The sequence below is a fragment of the Microcaecilia unicolor genome, chromosome 4 (assembly GCF_901765095.1).
Source record: "Microcaecilia unicolor chromosome 4, aMicUni1.1, whole genome shotgun sequence".
Taxonomy (NCBI): Eukaryota; Metazoa; Chordata; class Amphibia; order Gymnophiona; family Siphonopidae; genus Microcaecilia; species Microcaecilia unicolor.
The window spans coordinates 235458003-235480857 of record NC_044034.1 but is presented as its reverse complement, the minus strand read 5'-3'; the positions used below and the strand labels follow the sequence as shown (position 1 = coordinate 235480857).

Sequence of the window (22855 nt, the reverse complement as noted above, 5' to 3'; positions counted from 1 at the left end):
ATAAGACCAATATTTTATGGATTGACTAGTTTACTTCTTATAACTTTAGACATAGAATCCATCTATACTAAAATCCCACAAATAGAAGCATTGGATACTGTATGAAACTTACTGAGTAGCAGAACAACACACCTGAGAATACCTACAGAATTCATAGTAGAATTGACAACATTGGCCTTGAAAAAGAATTATTTTTGTTTTGAAGGTACATTTTATAAACAAATCAAAGGTACAGCTTTAGGCAAATCTGTACATTGCCAATTTTGAAGATAAGTTTTTAACTGATAATCCACACAACAGTAACATATTATCGTGGCAAAGATATATTGACAATATTTTTATGATTTGGAATGGTACAGATGATAAGTTTTTAGCATTTTATGCATGGTTAAGTACTAAGGAGAATAATTTAAAATTTAAGTTGAATTACAGTAGGAGTATGGACATCAAGATAAATGAACGGTACTTTTAACACCACTTTATATCGAAAGCCTACTGATATGAATAAAATGTTGCGCTATAATAGCTGCCACAGCATAAATGCTCCACATAGCAGCACACACATGAAGAACAGTGGAGACTGTGTAAAAGCAATCTCTTTGATTTTGGCGGTAACTTGACACGCAAACAATGGTCAATTTTGTTGGTAAGTGAAATCTACTTATTATGTGCAGATCACTACATTTGGTTTAGCTGTTCTAGTAGATATGAATTCAGTTAAGTTTCTTATATGTGGGTACTACACAGTTTATGCTACTTTCATTTTGAAAGAGTAAGTACTGTGCTTAAATTGTGCGCAGATTACCTGCTGTCCAGCACTGCTGTTGTAAAGCACTTAGAGATCACATGTTAATGGAGTTTCATGCATCATGACAATCCTTTCTTGGTTTGTATATGTTGATGAACATTTTTCTCCTGGGAAGATTCTAGTTGCACCTCAGTGGATGTTTTCATCACAGAGGTGTTTGTAAAGTATTTGATAATTTGACATATTTATTGTTATTTGTTTTTACATTTCTTTCCTTTCTTCTCCCTTCCCTTTTCTTTCCCTCTTTTCTCCCTTCTTTCCTTTTTCCAATTCCCCTCCCCTCTCTTCCCCTTCTCCTCTCCTTCCCACTCCCCTCCCCCTTTCCTTCGCTTTCCCCTCCTTTTCTCCCTTCCCCTTCTCCTCCCCCCTCCTGCTCTCCCCCTCCTTTCCCCCCCTCCCTACAATATTATTTATGTTTAGGCATAGGTAATACTTGTTCTTCCTTTCCCTCTCTCCCTTTTTCCCCTCTTTTTTTTTCTGAATATTATCATCATAACTGAGAGCCTTGGTTCAAAGCCTCACTTTGGTTCAGTAACAGAAAATGTTTACAGGCCGGTAACTGTAATCTGAACTCTGAAGTTCCAGTATGACTCCTGAGTTGTTGGGACATACCATGCAGCAAAATAAGGAATGGCTAGGGTGCAAAAACCTCATAAACAAGATGGTGTGGTTTACCAACAGGGCAGAGTCAGTTACACTCAAGAAGATATAGTCAGAAATGTAGAACTGAGTGGTCTCACAAGAAGATTCCGAGCAATGCTAAAAGCACGTACAATAAATGGTACCATATATGGTCACTAATGTGGTGACTACAATATATTATATCCAATAAGGTGTGTTACTGTCATTTTATCTGTATCCTAAATGGACATATAAAAGTGATTGTACTTCCTGCTTTAAGGGTGAGAGACAGTCATAGGCAGCACCTTTGTGCAAGCAGGGCTGCTCTCTCACATGAGAAACAAATCAATTGTATCTGCATTGGCAAGTAATCCAATTGCTTTCTTATAATTAGTCTTGAATCTCTTATACATATATTTGGAGAATAATAAATAAAAGCATTTCATTGCTTGTATATTCTTTGGAGTCTCAGATATAGAAGTAATTCTTGTGTAGCAATGTTCTGTACTCCCAGTGAGATATCATTGATCTGCTAATAATACAATTACTTGATAAGGTATCTAATAAAGAGCAAACTGCTGCAGCCTTGGGTGATTTATTTCTTCCTAGGCATTGGTAGGTGGACCACCATATTGGGAGAGATAAATACACCCTAAAAATTGTCATTTCTCTGGTGAAGATAGTCCCAATAGTTTCACATACATATATAGCTAGATTTATTTTATATCTTTATACGTTTGTAAAGATGATAGGTTACACTGTTTCTTCCTTTTGTGAGATTTTATACATGATGATATAATTGCCTACTTATGATTGTAGAACCTGCTGGATTTTGCTCTTTGAAGATTTTATATGCCAGTTGAGCTGATAATTTGAATATCTTTAGGAAAAGATTGAATGGGCATGTTTTAGCTTATGTGGTATTAGTATATTGTTTTGATTATATATTTTTTTCTGATATAGATGCTATTGTTTTTAAATGTTTATATTTTTATATGATTGTATTACATTTTTCATATATTAATTTTAGGTTTGAATTTTAATTAATTAGCTAATGTTATTTTTATTTTATTTTTTTATTTCACATGTATTATATATACTGAATGTGATTGGTTTAAGTTTTTATCTTTGTTTTTATGGGTTCTTGCTACACATGGTCTGTGGATTAGATATTTTTTATACCTCTTCCCTATGACTAATCAGTGAGTTGTGTGGTCATATCTATCCAGCATGTCAAATGTGTCCCTGTCAGCCCTCTTTGGGCCTGGTTCCTGTTATATGGCTACATACCAATGTTTGGCCATGCTCATGTCACATGTTATCTCCTCATGCAGATGGACTCAGAATCAGCTGATTGGCTGCAGGACTCTGGGGTCTGACCTTGCTGCTGATGAATGTTTCTGCACTGCTGACTCTCGGTCTATGTTTATAGTTCAAACTGCGAGTTTTCCACCAGTGCAGAAGATGAAAAACTATTGGCAGTCCTAACACGAGATTTGGCTGCAATCCAATAGTTCTAGGAAAATATACTGTCTTATAAATTCCTAGACCCCTGACGCAGGCCGGTAGGGCCGAAACAAGACTCATGTCGGGTTGCTCATTTTATCGATTTGAATTAAGACTGTTTGTGGACACCATCTGAGAGAGGTTTTTGCTCTGCTATTCTTTGCTTGGCATTTGATCTTCAGTGGAGTGGTTACCTTCTGTTGGTGTTGACTTTATATTATAGTCAGTTGCGTTCCTGGGGTGGCTGACACCCGGGGCGGATCGCTGATGCCCCCCCCCCCCCGGGTGCAGCGTGACCCCACCCCCACCCCCAGCGAAAGGAAACCTCCCCCCCCCCCGGTGAAAGGACAACCCCCCCCCCCGGTGCATTTTTACCTGCTTGGGGGGTGCCGCGCGCCTGTCGGCTTCGCTCGTTCTCTGGTCCCTCTGCCCCGGAACAGGAAGTAACCTGTTCCGGGGCAGAGGGAGCAGGGAACGAGCGGAGTCGACAGGTGCGCAGCACCCCCCAGCAGCGTGCACCCGGGCTGGATCGCCCCCCCCCCCCCGCCCTCCCTTGGTACGCCACTGATTATAGTTATATGTTATTCATTGTTATTTTTACCCTTCTGTTTTCTTCTTTTTTTTTTTTTATTTTTGTGTAATAGGGCTAGCTTTTTTATTTTGCCAGAAACAGGCATTGCTTTATCAGATTGAACTACACAGTCATAAATAGTGATGTATAAAGAGCTGGACAATAACCAACAGGATCCTCTGAATTTCAGCTTGTTTGCCTTTCTGTTTATTGTCTTTCTGTTTAGCAATAACTGTGGCATTCTATTTTCTTTAATCTATTTTGAGTGCAGTTATTTTTACCTGCTATGCAATCTATTAATTAACTTTGCCATCAATCATGGTCTTGATTAACTTGCTGCAGCAGGATTTCCTCTTCCTGTTCCATTACTTAGTACCTTTAGGGACCAATATACTAAATTATGTTAGAATAAGGCATTAACGTGTATTAATTGGAGATTTTAATGCAAAAGCTATCTTCTGCATAAAATCATGTCAAGGTCCAATATACTAAAGGGAATAAACCCAATGTTATGTGAGCAGCCTAATGCATTGGTTCTCCTTAATTAATCTATATATGTCTACTTTATTTGGTTTGTTTCCTTGTTTTTAAATATTAGCACAGTGGTTCTCAAACCTCCACTGCATGCAAATCTATCTCATGAATATTTATTGTGGATATACTGAAAACATGACTGGTTGGGATGCCTCCAGAGCCAGGTTTGGGAACCACTGTATTAGCCTGTTTCTCAGAAATATTTTCTTGCAAGCTGCCAAGAGGTCGCAGCAGCCATTTTTGGGAGACAGCTACAACAGGCAGGAATGAGACTGCATTGCTCCTGCCCATTTCTCCACTGGATCACCAGAGAAAAGGACAGGTAGGCCCATGACCATGGTGTGGAGGGGAGGGCTTACTGTTCCAGGGGTGGGGGAGGGAGGAGGATCCAGTGGGGTGGGGGAGTGTCTTGCTGTGTTTCCAAGGGGGTGGGGGGAATGGGTATTAGAAGGGGGCAGACACAGTTATACGGGTCCTGGCTGATATTCAGCAGATTCTACATAGCGCAACTTAAGTTGTATGCATAATTTCAACCATATTCTGGACCTGTGCACGCAACTTAATTAGTTAACAAGCCAATCAGTGCTGATAACTGTCAATTAACAAGCAATTATTGACACTAATTGGCATTAATTAGAATCTACACTCAGAAATAAGCGTATTCTATAACGTGATTCATGTAAATTCTTTTTTTTTTTAAATATCATTTCAATCTTACAATCAAGCAATGCTTGTACAGAAAGTTAGTTATTGTTAATTACATAAAGTAAGAAAATTATGAAGAAATTACATTTAACAGATAACTGTCCTCAAGTCCGCTATCAGGCTTATTTTCGAAAGAGAAGGGCGCCCATCTTTCGACACAAATCGGGAGATGGGCGTCCTTCTCTCAGGGTCACCCAAATCGGCATAATCGAAAGCCGATTTTGGGCGTCCCCAACTGCTTCCCGTCACGGGGATGACCATGGGGGGCGTGTCGGAGGCGTAGGGAAGGCAGGACTGGGGCGTGCCTAACATATGGTCATCCTCGAGCAATAATGGAAAAAAGAAGGGCGTCCCTGAGGAGCACTTGGCGACTTTACTTGGTCCATTTTTTCTTACAAACAAGCCTCAAAAAGGTGCCCGAACTGACCACTGGAGGGAATCAGGGATGACCTCCCCTGACTCCCCCAGTGGTCACTAACCCTCTCCCACCCTCAAAAAAACAACTTTAAAAACTGATTTTGTCAGCCTGAAATGTCATACTCAGGTCCATCGCAGCAGTATGCAGGTCCCGGGGGGGGGGGGGGGGAGGGGGGTAGGTATGTGTGCGTCAGTGGAGGCATAGCGAAGGCATGGACGTCCTTCACACACACACACTTCAAAGGAGTGGAGTGGAGGAGTGGGACACACACACACACACACACACACACACTCTCTGGTCTTGAAATCCAGAGGTGGCCAGTTCAAATCCCACTGCTGCTACTTGTGATCCAAAATCCAAATAAATAAAGGGATGTCAGAGGCATAGTAAAGGCATGGACATCCTTTTCACAGAAACATCCACATTTTGGATGGAGGCATAGCGAAGGACATCCTTCACCCATACTCTAAAAAAAAAAGAGCACTTGAACGTTTTCACCTGGACTTGTTTTTTCTAAGGTTGTAGATGGCAATTTATTTATGGTTGTAGACAGCTATTATACACGGCTTGTCTGCATGTTTGAAGCCATCTTTGGCATGCGCAGAGCAGCCACGCATAATGCTTGGCTGCTCTGCACTGGCTTCCCCTCCTTAGGAAGGAAATCGTGTGCAAATGAGCTAACAGCGAGCAGCTCATTTGCATGCAATTTCCTTCATGCATGCCCGTTCCTTTCCGAATCGCTAAGGGATCGGTAAGGGAAGGGCTTTTTCCGTTTAGTTAGTGCATCTGGCTGAAGGTAAGGGAGCTATATACCTGGGATCAATTTGTAAAGTCCACTGCAGTGCCCCCTAGGGTGCCTGGTTGGTGTCCTGGTATGTCAGGGGGACCAGTGCACTACGAATGCTGGCTCCTCCCATGACCAAATGGCTTGGATTTGGTAGTTTCTGAGATGGGCGTCCTCGCTTTCCATTATCGCTGAAAATCAGAAACGACCAAGTCCTGGGGACGACCATCTCTGCTGGGGACGACCATCTCTAAGGTCGACCTAAATTTGCTGATTTGGGCGTCCCTGACCGTATTATTGAAACAAAAGATGGACGCCCATCTTGTTTCGATAATACGGGTTTCCCGCCCCTTGCTGGAGCCATCCTGCGAGGTCATCCCCAGGAAAACCTGGGCGTCCCTTTCAATTATGCCCCTCCACGTGAGATCCAAGATTGCAAAAGTGGAATTATTGTATCCTAACATATTTAAAGAAAATATCACCCAAGCGGTCCTGAACAGCCATATTTCATTCTTAGAGCTTTATTAACAAAAACATCCAATAATTGACATTAATATTAATATTAACTTATCCCCCACGGATCTCCTGGTTACAAGAAATTCAGTGAGTTGTGAGGGCTCAAAAAACACATATTTAGTTAACTGATACCGGACTACACATTTGCATGGATAACGTAAGAAAAAGGTAGCACCGATTTGAAGTACCCCTGGTTTAAGTAGCAAAAAATGACGTCTTCTTTTTTGTGTCTCTCTTGATACATCTGGGAATATATGTATTTTAAGTCCCATGAAATCTTTGTCTTTATTTTTGAAAAACATTCTCATCAACCATATCTTGTCCGGCATTAACGTAACAGTGGCCAACAGAGTAGAGGAAATTATTTTTTCAGAGTCCGATGACTCCAGAATTGCTGATATATCTAAAGGTAAATCATCTTTTGCAGGAACCTCTTGGCCTCCTAATGGTTTACTTGGCAAATAATATATTTGAGAGAAGGGAGGTATGGAATCCTCAGAGACCCCAAAAATTTCTTTTATATATTTCCTTAACATTTCCCTAGGTGATTTGGACTTAGGGAAATTCAAAAATCATTGATTATTACTTCGCAAGTTATTTTCCATTGATTCAATTTTCCTATGCATATTCATAGAATCTTTTATCATAGTTGCTTGTATTTCTTGTACTTTTTCAACAGTTTTCTCCTGCATTTCAGCTTTCTCAGATAACTTTTTAACATCACTCTCAACAAGTGTTAAATTCTCCTTTAAAGTTTGAGTTTGTGATTCCAAAGCTTGGATTTGCGGGCAAAAAAGTTTTCCCTGATTAGCTATCAAGGCCCACAGATTATCCAGGGTTACCTCAGACAGTTTTTCTACTAAAAAAAAAAGCAGATGGAGTCTGTACCTTCTGGATTAATGAAGAAGGAGCACTCAACTCACTGCCTGTAGCCAGGAAATCTCCCGCAGCAATAGATGACCCTTTCACAACTCCACGAGGGTTCAAACCATTTGAGCGCCCTAGATCCTCCGAGAGTTGTTCTTGCGCCTCTCGTCCCTTCTCAGCTACACACTCTGGTTGAAGAGAAGTTGATGCCGCCAATGGGGAGCTGGCACTCTGGGGCTGCGGGGGAAGTGCTCTATGGTCGGGGCTTAGCGTGACCTTTAGCACTGGCGTCGCTCCAGGGTCTCCACTCACTCTGGGCGTCGCAAGCGTGCCGCCTCCTGACCTATTCAGTGCTTCAGAACTCTGCACAAAAAGGTCCATCGGTCCAGCTGTAGGGGTAGAAGGCCAACCAGAGGCTGAGGCAGGGGTCGACTTTCCTCTACGCTTCAGCAATGCAGAATTGGAAAGAGGAAGGCAGCGATTTCACCCACTCCAGGTTCAAGCAGCCATCTTGGATCCAAGATCTGATGCACGTAAATTCTAAGTCATATAGTTGAAAAGGGGGTAAGAACTGGGCATGTCATGGGCATTTCTAAAATCTATGCGTGTTATAGAATACACCCAATCTGCGCATATATTTGGTGTCAGCATTTATACCAAGTTTTCCTTGACATAACTGCCCGCACAAAATTTAGTTGCATGGACGGGCACTCGGCATATTCTATAAACCGTGTGGAAATTTAGGCTTATTGTATATAGAATATGCCTAGGCATATATTGTTTCGGCACCAGTTTTGTAGGCATGATATATAGAATCTTATGAGGTTCCAATATCAGCCAGGACCCGAATAAGATCCAGTGGCCAGCACCTGAGGAATCAGCCCCAGATATTTGATTCCGGTGACCGGATATGGCCCGGCATTGAATATCAGGAGCTAATTCTGCCGGCGCTGGTCAGCGTTTAAAAAAACATCACTGCCACAAGCAGAATATCTACCCCAAGGACTTTAGCCAAGAGACTAAATCAGCAACACTAGTGGAGAAATTAAAATACTGAAAAGGATGAGTGCTATATAAAGAGCCTTAAGAGACATCTAATTTACTTAGATGAACAGAAGAAAATCATTCCCTACACAGGTCTGAAAACTATGGTCATCAGGAATTAAATCAGTCCAAAACAGTCTCATTGATCCTGATTTTGTATGGATGATTTAATAGGAAATCATGATGTACAAGATTGAAAGCAAGGGACAAATCTACCTGAAAATCAAGGGCTAATCTAGGGGCCCCTTTACAAAGTGGCAGTAGGGCTACTGCCGCTTTGCCGCACACCAAATTGGGACTACCACTGTGCTAACACAGGAGTCCAGCAGCAGTTCCCACCCCCAACTGTGCCATTTCCGGTGCAACAAAAATATTTGTAGTGCTGGGGCTTACCTGGCAGTAATCGGGCAGCATTGCATGTTGTGCGGTTACTGCCGGGTTAGTGCAGGAGCCCTTACTGTCACCTAAATAGGTGGCAGTAAGGCCTCTTCCCCGGAAATGGCCGCATGCCAATCCCTGTGATTAGCGTAGGGTCATTTCTCTTTTTTTGGCTGAAAACAACCTTTCACCTGCTGCTTTGAAAGGGGGCCTCGGCGTGCGGCAAATCCATGTTCTGACGCCACCACAGGCTCTCTTTTACCACAACTTGGTAAAAGGGTCCCTAATTTCTAATTTCTAGCCTCATCAGTTCACCAAACTTTCTTCCATATTTTATGTGGAGGCTTATTTTCAAAGCACAAAGACTTACAAAGTTACATAAGTCTATGTGCTTTGAAAATGAGCACTTTAATTTCTCTTACATGCCACTTATCTTTAATCCTAAATGAATTAAAACATTCACAAAACAATTTACAAAACTTAGACAATACTAACATAAAACGTATGTAACAACAATATTGTTTTAAAAATAACTCCTTTCCCTTATCATCCTTCCCTCCCATCATCTAACTCTTCTCCAACCCTTTAATTCCTGTCTTTCTTACTACCCAACCCATACTACTAAAATATCCCTAACCATCAAACTGCTCATAAAACACAATTAAACCCTTGACATACCTATAGAACAAATCTATTAACATTCTCATATTTTAATCATTAACTAATTGTCTAAGGGCTCTTTTACTAAAGCTTTGCTAAAAAAAAAGTGCATTTTATACCTATGAGCTTTTTGGCATTTAGTGCATACTAATTCCATTAGCGCACATTATGCTTTAGTAAAAGGGCCCATAAGAGTTTTTCTAAAGAAAATCAGTTCAGTTTTATTATCTAAGATGTGTTACGTCACACTCCACACAGCTCATTCATTGGCTCCTGAACTGTGGACACTCCTTACTGAGGGTACAATCAACAACCTCTGGTTCTGGGATCAAAGAACTTGACTCATTTCTCAATAATGTTGCAGACATATTAAGGATAAAGGCATTGACAACTGCCAATCAAAACTAACATTTTAAATTTGGCTCTCCATATGCATGCAGTGTCCCAAGTGTTTCTTTGTAAACTCTGTGCAGCACATCATAAAGCTTTTCTTTAGCAATGGCTTCTTCATTGTTAAGTGACTTGCCCAGAGTCACAATTCCCACTGCAGCTCCTTGTGACTCTGGGCGAGTCACTTAACACTCCATTGTCCCAGGTACAAATAAGTACCTTTATATAATATGTAAACCGCTTTGAATGTAGTTGGAAAAAAACCACAGAAAGGCGGTATATAAGTCCCATTCCCATTCCCTTTCCTTTCATGCCACCTTTCCATACAGACCAATTTCTCTGGTTTCAGCCAGAGACCTCTGTAATATTTTTGAAGTAATCTTAGGCCTCACAGTGACTTCCTTAGCACTTTCCTTAGTCCATAGCTACTGACTTTGCACCAATAGCCTGATCAAAGTAGCATCTTAGTAGTGCCAAACTGTTTCCGCTTTACAACAATGAACCATGCGCACTTAAAAATAGCCTTCTTTCACTCCACATCTTTGAAGAACTTTACTCTGGAGTTCTTCCAGCAGTTTCATAGGAACATAGTAGATAATATTAGATAAAGACCTGAACTATTCATCCATTCTGCCTAACAGTCATATTTATTATTAAGTCATGATTAAACCTATGGTTACCCTATTTGTGGAGACAAAAAAGAGGACACAAAAAATAAAATGCCGCCCCACCCAGGCCCTGCCCCGGCCTGCCCTGGCCACACCCCCGGCCCCGCCTCACTGTGCCGCCCTCTGCTGCACAGTCTCCTTGACTCCCAAAGAAAGCTAGATTCTATAAGCAGTGAAAATACATTTTATTCTGTACTCTGCTAAATACAAAATTAGAAAATATGTACATTTCAAAAAAAGCAAACATTCATGAGCAGCATGTCCCCCTTTCCTATCCCTCCCATCCATGAGCAGCATATCCCCTTCTCCTCTCCTTTCCTCTCCATCCCTTCTATATGTGCTGTCTTTCCCACTTTTCCATTCCCCATCCATGTACATCTCCATCACAATCTTTTTTCCAGCCCCTCTCCCTGCACCCACACACCATTTACCTTTCTTACAGCCCCCTCCCTCCCTCCCTCCACCCCTCCACCCACCCATGACTCCATCTATTCTCCTTGAACCTACCTTAACATCCCTGGTGGTCTAGTGGCTTCTTTGTGGCAGGAAAGAACCCCATTCTTTCTTTCCCCCTACCGCTGACCTGCCTGCATGCAAGACTTCAAGTGGTGGCCTCACAAGACTTCCACGAAAGTCTCGTAAGGCCACAGCTTGAAGTCTTCGCAGCCATTTTCAAGAAGCGGAAGCAGAGGGCAGGAAAGAGTGGAGTTCTTTCCATGAAAAAGAATTTCCTGACATTCCTCCTAAGTCTACCACCCCGCAACCTCAATTAATGTCCTCTAGTTTTAGCATTTCCCCTTCTCTGAAAAAGATTTGCTTCTATATTAATACCTTTCAAGTATTTAAATGTCTGTATCATATCTTCCCGTCCCTTCTTTCCTCTAGGGTATACATATTTAGGTCTTCAAGTATCTTCTAATACGTCTTTTGGTGCAAGCCCAATACCATATTTGTTGCCCTCCTTTGGCCTGCTTTAAGTCTTTTTACATTCTCGACAAGATACAGCCTCTAAAACTGAACCCCACCTGGAGTATTTTGTACAGGGCATCAACACCTCCTCTCTTCGCTGGTTACACCTCTTTCTCTATGAAGCCTAGCATCCTTCTGGCTATGGCCACCACCTTGTCACACTCTTTCGTCGCCTTCAGATCCTCCAACACTATGACCCCAAGGTCTCTCTCCCTATCTGTGCAAATCATCCTCTCACTTCCTAGGACATACAGCTCTCTTGGGTTTCTACTCCCCAAATGTAACACTTTGCACTTCTTTGTATTAAATTTTAACTGCCAACCATTAGACCAATCTTCTAACTTTTGCAGATCCTTTTTCATGTTTTCCATTCCCTCCGGTGTGTCCACTCTGTTACAGATCTTGGTATCATCTGCAAAGGGCTTCAGCAATGTCTCTGATACATATATTGAACAGAATTGGCCCCAGCACCAATCCTTGAGGCAATTCCCTTATCCTGAGTGAATTCCATTAACCACCACCCTCTGGTGTCTGTCTGTCAAAGAGTTTCTAATTCAGTTCACCACTTTCGGTGCTAACCTCAGCCTGTCAAATCAAGAGCCTCCTATGAGGCTATGAGGCCATGTCATAGGCTTTGCTGAAATCCAAGTAGATCACATCTAGCGCATGTCCTTGACCCAATTCTCTGGTTGCCCAGTCAAAGAATTCAATCACATGTTTGGCACGATAGTGTTGCCTTGGATCTTGTAACCCACTGAATTCCAGGTAATTCACTATCCTTTCCTTCAGCAATGCTTCCATTACTTTTCCAATAACAGAAGAGAGGCTTACCCACCTGTAGTTTCTCGCTTCTTCTCTGTCACCACTTTTGTGAAGAGAGACCACATCCACTCTCCTCCAATCCTGTGGAACCTCTCCTGTCTCCAAGGATTTATTAAACAAATGTTTAAGAGAGCCTGCCAGAATCTCTCTGAGCTCCCTCAGTATCCTGTCTGGTCCCATGGCTTTGTTCACCTTCAGTTTTTAAAGTTGTTCATAAACACTTTTTTCCGTGAATAGTGTGATATCTACTTCATTCTCATATGTATTTTTGCTAGCTGATCATGGTCTTTATCCAGGATATTTTTCCATGAACACAGAAGTATTTGTTTAGCACGTCTGCATTTTCCTCATCTCTCACCACATAGCGGTCCACAGCATCTTTCAGTCTCACAATTCCATTTTTAGACTGCCTCCTTTCACTAATATACCTAAAAAATTCTTTTCGCCCCTCCTTACATTTCTAGCCATTTTGTTATTTTGTTCTTCCACTTGCACTTTAGCCAGAAGTATATCTCTCTTGGCTTCTTTCAGTTTCATCTGATGTTCTTTTCTGTGTTCCTGTTCTTGAGTTTTTCTGTATTTCATAAATACATACATTTTCTCAGCTACTTGTTTGGAGAACCAAAACAGTTTCCTTTTTTTCCCTTGCTTTTATTTACTCTCCTCATGTAAAGGTCGATAACCAATTTTTTAGCTCCTTTCAGCCTGGATCACTGTCTTTCCACTTCTCATTTGTTCTCCCATCCCAACAGCTCTTTCTTCAGGTAGTTCCCCATTTTACTAAAGTCAGCATGTTTGAAATTCAGGTCTTTGAGTTTTGAGAGGCTGCCCTCTGCTTTAGCTGATATATCAAACCAAACTTTGATCTGTAGGTGCAAATACAATAACAGAAAATCACTCAGATAGTAATTACTTTGGACTTGATTGCAAAAAGTATGACTGCAGCTAAGGTGGCCCTAAGGTTCTGGTAGTACCTACCCCCAAGAAGGAATAATGCCAATGTGGAAATATTTATTATAGATAATAAAAATTAGCAAATACAGCAACCAAGTTAAAAAAATATACTGAGGATTACACAAAATAGATATATGGATAAATAAACAAATAGATAGAAGAGAGAGAGAGAGAAGATACTTATCTGTAGCAGGTATCCTCTGAGGACAGCAGGCTGATCATTCTCACAAGTGGGTCAACGATCCACGTTGACCCGGGAACTGGCATATTGAATAGCAAAATGAAAGAAGTTTGCTAAAGCCTTCTGGCACACGTGCAGCGCCACACTGCACATGCGCAGAGTGCCTTCCCGCCCGTTGCTTAACTGCGGTCCTCAGTTTAATCCAAAAGCAAAAATGAAAAAATAAAAAAACAACTCCAAGGGGAGGTGGGCAGGATTGTAAGAATAACCAGCCTGCTATTTTTGGAGAATACCTGCTACAAGTAAGTATCTTCGCTTTCTCCGAGGACAAGCAGGCAGTATTATACTCACAAGTGGGGAATCCCTAGCATCCAGGCTCACACAAAATAACAAACATTGGTCAATTGAGCCACGCAACAGCGAGGACGTAATAAAGATTAACCTGAAACTATATACAAACTAGCTGAGAATGCAGCCTGGAACAGAACAAAATGGGCCTAGGAGGGTGGAGTTGGATTCTAAACCCCAAACAGATTCTGCAACACTGATTGCCCAAACTAACTGTCGCGTTGGCTATCCTGCTCAAGGCAGTAGTGAGATGTGAATGTGTGGACTGAAGAACACATTGCAGCTTTGCAAATCTCTTCAATGGAGGCTGACTTTAAGTGAGCCACTGACACAGCCATGGCTTTGACATTATGAGCCATGATATGACCCTCTAGAGTCAGCCCAGCTTGGGCATAAGCGAAGGAAATGCAATCTGCTAGCCAACTGGAAATGGTGTGTTTACTGATGGTGACTCCCCAAATGTTGGGATCAAAGGAGACAAACAACTGGGCATACTGTCTGAAGGGCTTTGTCCGCTCCACGGAAAAGGCCAACACTCTCTTGCAGTCCAATGTGTGCAAGCTGCTTTCGCTAGGGTGGGCATGAGGATGGGGAAGAAATGTTGGCAAGACAATCAACTGATTCAGATGGAACTCCAACACCACCACCAGGAACTTAGGGTGCGTGCGGAGGACTACTTTGTTGTGATGAAACTTAGTATAAGGTGCAACCACTACTAAGGTCTGAAGCTCACTGATCCTACGAGCTGAAGTAACAGCCACCAAGAAAACGACCTTCCAGGTCAAGTACTTCATATGGCAAGAATTCAGAGGCTTAAAAAGAGCTTTAATCAGCTGGGTGAGAACGACGTTGAGATCCCATGACACTGGTGGGATTTGGCAGGGGGCTTTGAGAAAAGCAGATCTCTCATGATGAGAACAACTAAAGGCTGTCCAGAGATAGGCTTACCTTCTACATGATGATGATATGCACTAATTGCACTAAGGTGAACCCTTACGGAGTTGGTCTTCAGACCAAACTCTGATAAGTGTAGAAGGTATTTAAGCAGGGTCTGTGTAGGACAAGAAAGGGGATCTATGGCCTTGCTGTCACACCAGACGGCAAACCTCCTCCATTTAACAGAGTAATACTTCTTAGTGGAATCTTTCCTGCGAAGCCAGCAAGACCTGGGAGTCATCCTGCGAAATACCCAAGGAAAAAAATTCTAGGCTCTCAACATCCAGGCCATGAGAGCCAGAGACTGGAGGTTGGGACGTAGAAGCGACCCCTCATTCTGCACGATAAGGGTCAGGAACCACTTCAATCTCCATGGTTAATTGGAGGACAATTCCAGAAGTAGAGGGAACCAAATCTGACATGGCCAGTAAGGTGCAATCAGGATCATGGTTTCCCAGTCTTGGTTGAGTTTCAACAAAGCTTTTCCCACTAGAGGTAGCGGAGGATATGCATACAGAAGGCCTGTTCCCCAATGAAGGAGAAAGGCATCTGACGCTAGTCTGTCATGGCTCTGAAGCCTGGAACAGAACTGAGGGACCTTGTGATTGAGTTGAGTGGCGAAAAGATCCACCGAGGGGGTGCCCCATGCTCAGAAGATCTTGCGAGCTACGCCCACATTCAGAGACCTCTCATGAGTTTGCATTACCCTACTCAGCCTGTCAGCCAGGTTGTTGTTTATGCCTAAAAAAGGCAGGAGAAGCTTCCACGAAAAGTAGATCAAACCAACGAGAGTAAAGGCTGACTGATAGACAAACCAACTCGGGAGATGATGTTGGAGACATTTTATTGAACAACTTGCACAGAGGACACGACATGGTCCGTGTTTTGGCGCACAGATAAAGTTCACAACATGTATTGGCTTGGAGAGTTCCCTCCGAACATGTGTGTGGTGAAATAAAAAACAAACTCTCCCTCTGGATGTTAACTTGGGGGATAATACAGATACAGCGTACCGCCGGAAAACCTCCATTCCCGACATCGGTGGCTCCCTTGATTCCAACGTCAACTCCGCCGACCTCGATGCCGATGTTGAAGGACCGAACCAGGCTCCTACCATGTTATACATAGAATTTTGCAATGAAACCAGAGAAACCTGGCAAGGAAATAGCACCACCAGCTGGTGCTGCTCAGCTGACCAAAGTGCCCGAGCAGGAGTATAAGGTATCAAGAAAAGAACAGAACCAGTCTGAAGAATTTTATATATCAGCTCCAATATTTTAAAAGTTATACGGGACACAACAGGTAGCCAATGCTTGGCCTGCAAAAATGGGGTTACATGATCATACTTCCTTGCCCCAGCTGGAGCCATTTGAGTTCTCTCTGACTACACCTGCTGAACAAGGAATTAGAATAGTCCAGATGGGTAAGAACAGTGCCTCTCTGTTCAATAGTTGCTGAACCAAGCGGATCTGCCTCCATTAAAAAAAAACATTTACTTGCTGACACACCCCAAGTCTAACAATGCACCCAGCACCTTAATCTCTGTACAAATTGGAATCCAAGCCCCACAGATTGATAGAGATGAAAAGTCTGTGGATTACCAATTCTAAAGAAAAATAAGGCCTTTGTTTTTTGCACCTTCTACTGTGTTGCTAAGAAGTAAATTGCTAAGATTGTTATCTTGTGCTGTGGGTGGCTTCCTGAATTGACCTCCTTCTATATGCCACCCCCAACTCCTAGGTTAAATGCCTAGAAACATATTATCTGAATTTCGCACCAAGAAATCTTTTTCCCACCACAGTAAGATACAGCTCATCATTACAAAATAGTCTTTTGTTTTTCTATGTATTGCCCCATCTTCCTATGTACCTAAAACCTTCTTGGTAACACCAGGCTTTCAGCCACCTATTGAAGTTCTCAGTAATTTGCAATCTTTCCTCTCCCTTTCCATAAGTAGGTAGTACTTCAGAAAAAAATAGTACCAATGGATTTAACCCTTCCACCAGCTCTCCGACAGCTCTTTGTGCTACAAGTGAGATATTAGATCATTTGTTCCCAGGTGTTAGAATCCATGGAGGGGCATAATCGAATGGGGCGCCCAAGTTTTTCTGAGGGCGTCCTCGCAGGACGTCCTCGTGAAGAGGCGGGAAAACCCGTATTATCGAAACAAGATGGGCGTCCATCTTTCGTTTCGATAATACAGTCGGGGACGCCCAAATCTCAACATTTAGGTCGACATTAGAGATGGTCGTCCTTAGAGATGGTCGTCCCCGGTTTTCTGCGATAATGGAAACCGAGGACACCCATCTCAGAAATGACCAAATCCAAGCCATTTGGTCGTGGGAGGAGCCAGCATTCATAGTGCACTGGTCCCCCTGGAATGCCAGGACACCAACCGAACATCCTAGGGGGCACTGCAGTGGACTTCACAAATTGCTCCCAGGTGCATAGCTCCCTTACCTTGAGTGCTGAGCCCCCCAACCCCTCTCCCCCCCCCCGAAAACCCACTACCCACAACTGTACAACATTACCATAGCCCTAATGGGTGAAGGGGGGCACCTACATGTGGGTACAGTGGGTTTCTGGTGGGTTTTGAAGGGCTCACATTTATCACCACAAGTGTAACAGGTAGGGGGGGGATGGGCCTGGGTCCGCCTGCCTGAAGTGCACTGCACCCACTAAAACTGCTCCAGGGACTTACATACTGCTGTCAGGGAGCTGGGCATGATATTTGAGGCTGGCATAGAGGCTGGCAAAAAATATTTAAAATAATTTTTTTGAGGGTGGGAGGGGGTTAGTGACCACTGGGGGAGTAAAGGGAGGTCATCCCCGATTCCCTCCGGTGGTCATCTGGTCAGTGTGGGCACCTTTTTGAGGCTTGGTCGCAAGAAAAAATGGACCAAGTAAAGTCTGCCAAGTGCTCGTCAGGGACGCCCTTTTTTTTTTCATTATGGGTTGAGGACGCCCATGTGTTAAGCACGCCTCAGTCCCGCCTTCGCTATGCTTCCTACACGCCCCCAGGAAATTTGGTCATCCCCGTGACGGAAAGCAGTTGAGGACGTGCAAAATCGGCTTTCAATTATGCCGATTTGGGCGGCCCTGGGATAAGGACGCCCATCTCCCGATTTGTGTCGAAAGATGGGCGCCCTTCTCTTTCTAAAATAAGCCTGTTAGTCTCTTCTCTGATTACAGTCAGTACATAAGTACATAAGTAATGCCATACTGGGAAAAGACCAAAGGTCCATCGAGCCCAGCATCTTGTCCACGACAGCGGCCAATCCAGGCCAAGGGCATCTGGCAAGCTTCCCAAATGAACAAACAGTCTATACATGTTATTCCTGGGATTTTGGATTTTTCCAAGTCCGTTTAGTAGCGGTTTATGGACTTGTCCTTTAGGAAATCGTCCAACCCCTTTTTAAACTCTGCTAAGCTAACCGCCTTCACCACATTTTCCGGCAACGAATTCCAGAGTTTAATTACACGTTGGGTGAAGAAACATTTTCTCCGATTTGTTTTAAATTTACTACACTGTAGTTTAATCGCATGCCCCCTAGTCCTAGTATTTTTGGAAAGCGTGAACAGACGCTTCACATCCACCTGTTCCACTCCACTCATTATTTTATATACCTCTATCATGTCTCCCCTCAGCCGTTTCTTCTCCAAGCAGAATAGCCCTAGCCTCCTTAGTCTTTCTTCATAGGGAAGTCGTCCCATCCCCGCTATCATTTTAGTCGCCCTTCGCTGCACCTTTTCCAATTCTACTTTATCTTTCTTGAGATGCGGCGACCAGAATTGAACACAATACTCAAGGTGCGGTCGCACCATGGAGCGATACAACGGCATTATAACATCCTCACACCTGTTTTCCATACCTTTCCTAATAATACCCAACATTCTATTCGCTTTCCTAGCCGCAGCAGCACACTGAGCAGAAGGTTTCAGTGTGTTATCGACGACGACACCCAGATCCCTTTCTTGGTCCGTAACTCCTAACGTGGAACCTTGCATGACGTAGCTATAATTCGGGTTCTTTTTTCCCACATGCATCACCTTGCACTTGCTCACATTAAACGTCATCTGCCATTTAGCCGCCCAGTCTCCCAGTCTCGTAAGGTCCTCTTGTAATTTTTCACAATCCTGTCGCGAGTTAACAACTTTGAATAACTTTGTGTCATCAGCAAATTTAATTACCTTGCTAGTTACTCCCATCTCTAAATCATTTATAAATATATTAAAAAGCAGCGGTCCTAGCACAGACCCCTGAGGAACCCCACTAACTACCCTTCTCCATTGTGAATACTGCCCATTTAACCCCACTCTCTGTTTCCTATCCTTCAACCAGTTTTTAATCCACAATAGGACATTTCCTCCTATCCCATGACCCTCCAATTTCCTCTGTAGCCTTTCATGAGGTACCTTGTCAAACGCCTTTTGAAAATCCAGATCCACAATATCAACCGGCTCCCCTTTGTCCACATGTTTGTTTACTCCTTCAAAGAATTGAAGTAAATTGGTCAGGCAAGATTTCCCCACACCAAAGCCGTATATCAGTTGAACTATTTAACCTAGACTTGGACAGTCAAGTAACTAAAGTGCTATGAATTTTGTGCACTTACTACACATTAAATCCCCTTGCAGTTACCACAAAGAAAAGCTCTTTACTGTGTGTTAAGAACTGTATATTGGCAATTAGTGCAGGCGTGCTTAACACCTCCTCTTTAGGAGGCAGTAAGTGCATTCTTGCAAACTACAGAAGCAACAGAGTATGGTAAAGTACTGTGAACTAACTGCAATGTGCAATCTACACCCATTCTCTGCACATAACCAACAGAGTTCCTACCCCTTAACACTGCATGCAGTTAGTGCTCGAATCAGCATATATGCCAATGTGGTAACAGTTATAGGACTTGTGCTCTAACAGCACACTCTGATTCATGTGTTAAATTCTTAGCACACTCTATTAAACAGGCCTTTACATCCAAAATCAAAATCCAAACTTCTAAACAATGATGGACCCAATATTTTTTAAAAAGTTGAGATCCTAAATTCAGACTGCTAAGCTAGGCACCTAAATTTATGATGTATTTTCAGCCAAACTTAGGGGCCCTTTTAAGAAAGGGTTGCCATGCGGCAACACGGAACTACTGCCGGCCCAACGTGGCTGCCAGTGGTACTTCCGGCTCAAGTGCATACCATTTCCAGTGCGCTGGAAAATATTTTTGGAATTTTTACCGTGGCGCTAACCCGGCAGCAATTGCTGCCGGGTTACCATCATGTTACGGTAGGAGCTCTTACCGCTACCTAAATGGGTGGCGGTAAGTGCCCCCCGTCACATGGCCATGAAGTAAAAATAATCTTACCGCATGACTTTTTTTGGGGGGTGGGAGGGGCTTTTTAGCCACTGTGGTAAAAAGGGCCCTGGTGCATGGGAAAAACGGCCCTCGCTGCTACCAAAGGGTCCTTTTTTTACCACAGCTTGATAAAAGGACCCCTTTTGCACCTAAAATTTCAGGTGAAAATTCACCTTAATTTTGGAGTTTACAAGTTATGTTTATAAATTTAGAGCTGCCATTCCTTTGCCTAGATTTATGAGCCTAATGCTGAAAATCAATGCTAAGCTCCTAACATTTTCCCCACTCTAAATCCACCCTTATTGCCACATACTATTTATGCTCTTAGATTTAAGAGTTTAGTGAAATGTTTAGTATAAATTTAGCCCCTGCGTCTTGCCCCACCCTTGGCCACCTTTAAATCTAGACTGAAAGTCCACCTCTTTAACATTGCTTTTGACTCGTAACCACTTGTAACCACTCACCTCCACCTACCCTCCTCTCCTCCTTCCTGTACACATTAATTGATTTGATTTGCTTACTTTATTTTTTGTCTATTAAATTGTAAGCTCTTTGAGCAGGGACTGTCTTTCTTCTATGTTTGTGCAGCGCTGCATACGCCTTGTAGCGCTATAGAAATGCTAAATAGTAGTAGTAGTAATTCATTTTCAAAGAAGCCAATTTAGAAGCATACGATTTTAAGATTGTGTATTGTATACAGTAGAAACATCTTTGAAAAACTCACCTTGACTATGCCACGGATGTGCATTTTTGCTATCATCTCTGCAGTATAAAGAAACATCAACAAGGTATCTAGTGCAAAAGTCAGGTACTGAAGTGGAGGATAATGCTCAAATGTCTTTGGAGTGTTCATACAAACAGAAATGACGCTGATGATGGCACAAATGCGCAACAAGGAGTGCACCCACTGAAAGATAGAATTATAATGTTGTTAGGCTCTTAATTTCTGTATCACTTTTTATATAAGAGTAATTTTTAAACAGATTCTCTGTAAAGAAACAGGTATTTAGCCATGGAGAATGTCCACATAAAAATTTCCACAGGAAAAAAATATGTGCACTACTGACAGTCCCCGGGATTCTATAAACTTGTGTGTCCAAATTTATAAAGAGCACACAAATTTGCATGCACGTTATAGAATAAGGGTAGTGGCATACACAACTTGGCTGTTAATTGGCGCGGACACCAATTTCTGGTTTAAATTAGCACTTGTGCCCACAACTACCCCTTAGTCGCTATTATAGAAGCTGTGTGCGCCAATTCTATAGTGCTCAACTTCTATAGGAGCATAAACCTAGATAGTTCAGAGGCATGCCAATGAGTTAGGCATATGGGTTATAGAATCCTTGAAGTTCTTCGCCCAGCTACCAAAAAATACAAGCAACCACTTCCATCAGCTTTTGACGTAGCATATGTGTTCGTGCCTAAAGTCTGGTATGAAACTGTGGACTTATGCTAGTATTTTATAACAGCAATTCCACTTTAAACTGCTGTTATACAGAATTAGCGCTCAACACACATCATCCCAGTGCCTATATTATGGTGCTCTTTCTTGAATCTACCCCAGTGTGAATAGTTATCCCCTGGAAATGAGATTGGGTGAGCCCGTAGAAATACCATTATGAAATCTCAGCACTGTCTTTACTCTGTATACTTTGCACCGACAAATTATGCAGAAAAATAGCATGTCAACAGTGCTGATAGTCAGCTTACTTTTAAGGCAACTCTGAAGGGAGTTTCCATTTGAAAAGTAACTTATAGGCCCAAAGGACAACTCAAAGTTGCCTCTCAATTAATTGTATAGATCTTATACATTTTATAAATCTTAATTTTATACATGTTCTCAATGGAGGATGGTGAATAGTGGAGTGCCACAGGGAGTGCTATTTTACTGAAGTCCAAATTTATTTGTATTATTTATTCAAAAGATACAATAAACACAGTAGTATATAACAATAATCACTTAGCAGTTAGTGCTTATACAGGAAATAATATTCATTTATTTACTTAAACATTTCTCTATACCACCTATGACTAGGTGGTTTACAAGATAACATTCACATTATTCAAAAATAGAAAAGAAAACAAATATATACATATAAATTTCAATTTAGTTCAATTCTTCATTAAAATTTTTTAAAAGACAGAAACAAACAGTTGTGTTTTCAACAACTTTCTAAATTGTGTTTTACTACTAAGTTGCCGAAGCTGTCTGAACAGTGCATTCCACAAATTGATACCAGCTGGAACAAATGCTGAGACATGAGTCTCCTCATAATCTAATCACATCAGTTGAAAGAAGCATAGCAGTTTCAGACCTCAGTGATATTTATGTGGTGACCATGCTGCAGGCACAGCTTTATATCAGTAATGCAACAAATAATGTGTTACTAAAACATGTTTCTTAGTGGATACAAAAATGACATTACAACATATAATAAAATAAAATCACTGAAAATTTTCCTCAAGGTAGGTATCTAAACTTGACCAAACTTTTGTTTTGGATACTTGGGGGGGGGGGGGGGGGGGGGGGGGTTGTTTTGGCCTGGTGCTATTTAACATATTTTAAATGATCTGGAAATTGGAACGATAAGTGAAGTCATTACATTTGCAGATGACAAAAATTCAAAGTTGGCTAAACATATGCGGACTGTGAAAAATTGCAGGAGACCTTAGGAAACAGATAAACCAGGCATCTAAATGCCAGATGAAATTTAATGTGGACAAATGCAAAGTGATGTAAATTGGGAAGAATAAGCCAAATCATAGTTACCTGATGCTAGGGTCCACTTTAGGAGTCATCACCCAAGAAAAAGATCTAAGT

General features: G+C 42.2%; 1 protein-coding gene across 1 annotated transcript in view; it reads right to left on the bottom strand.

Moving 5' to 3' along the window:
- Positions 1-22855, bottom strand: part of NALCN (sodium leak channel, non-selective) — a 690956-nt gene that overhangs the window by 629591 nt on the left and 38510 nt on the right. Inside the window, 1 exon segment of the mRNA XM_030201343.1 lies at positions 20756-20938. Within this exon segment, the coding sequence (XP_030057203.1) occupies positions 20756-20938 (183 nt within the window).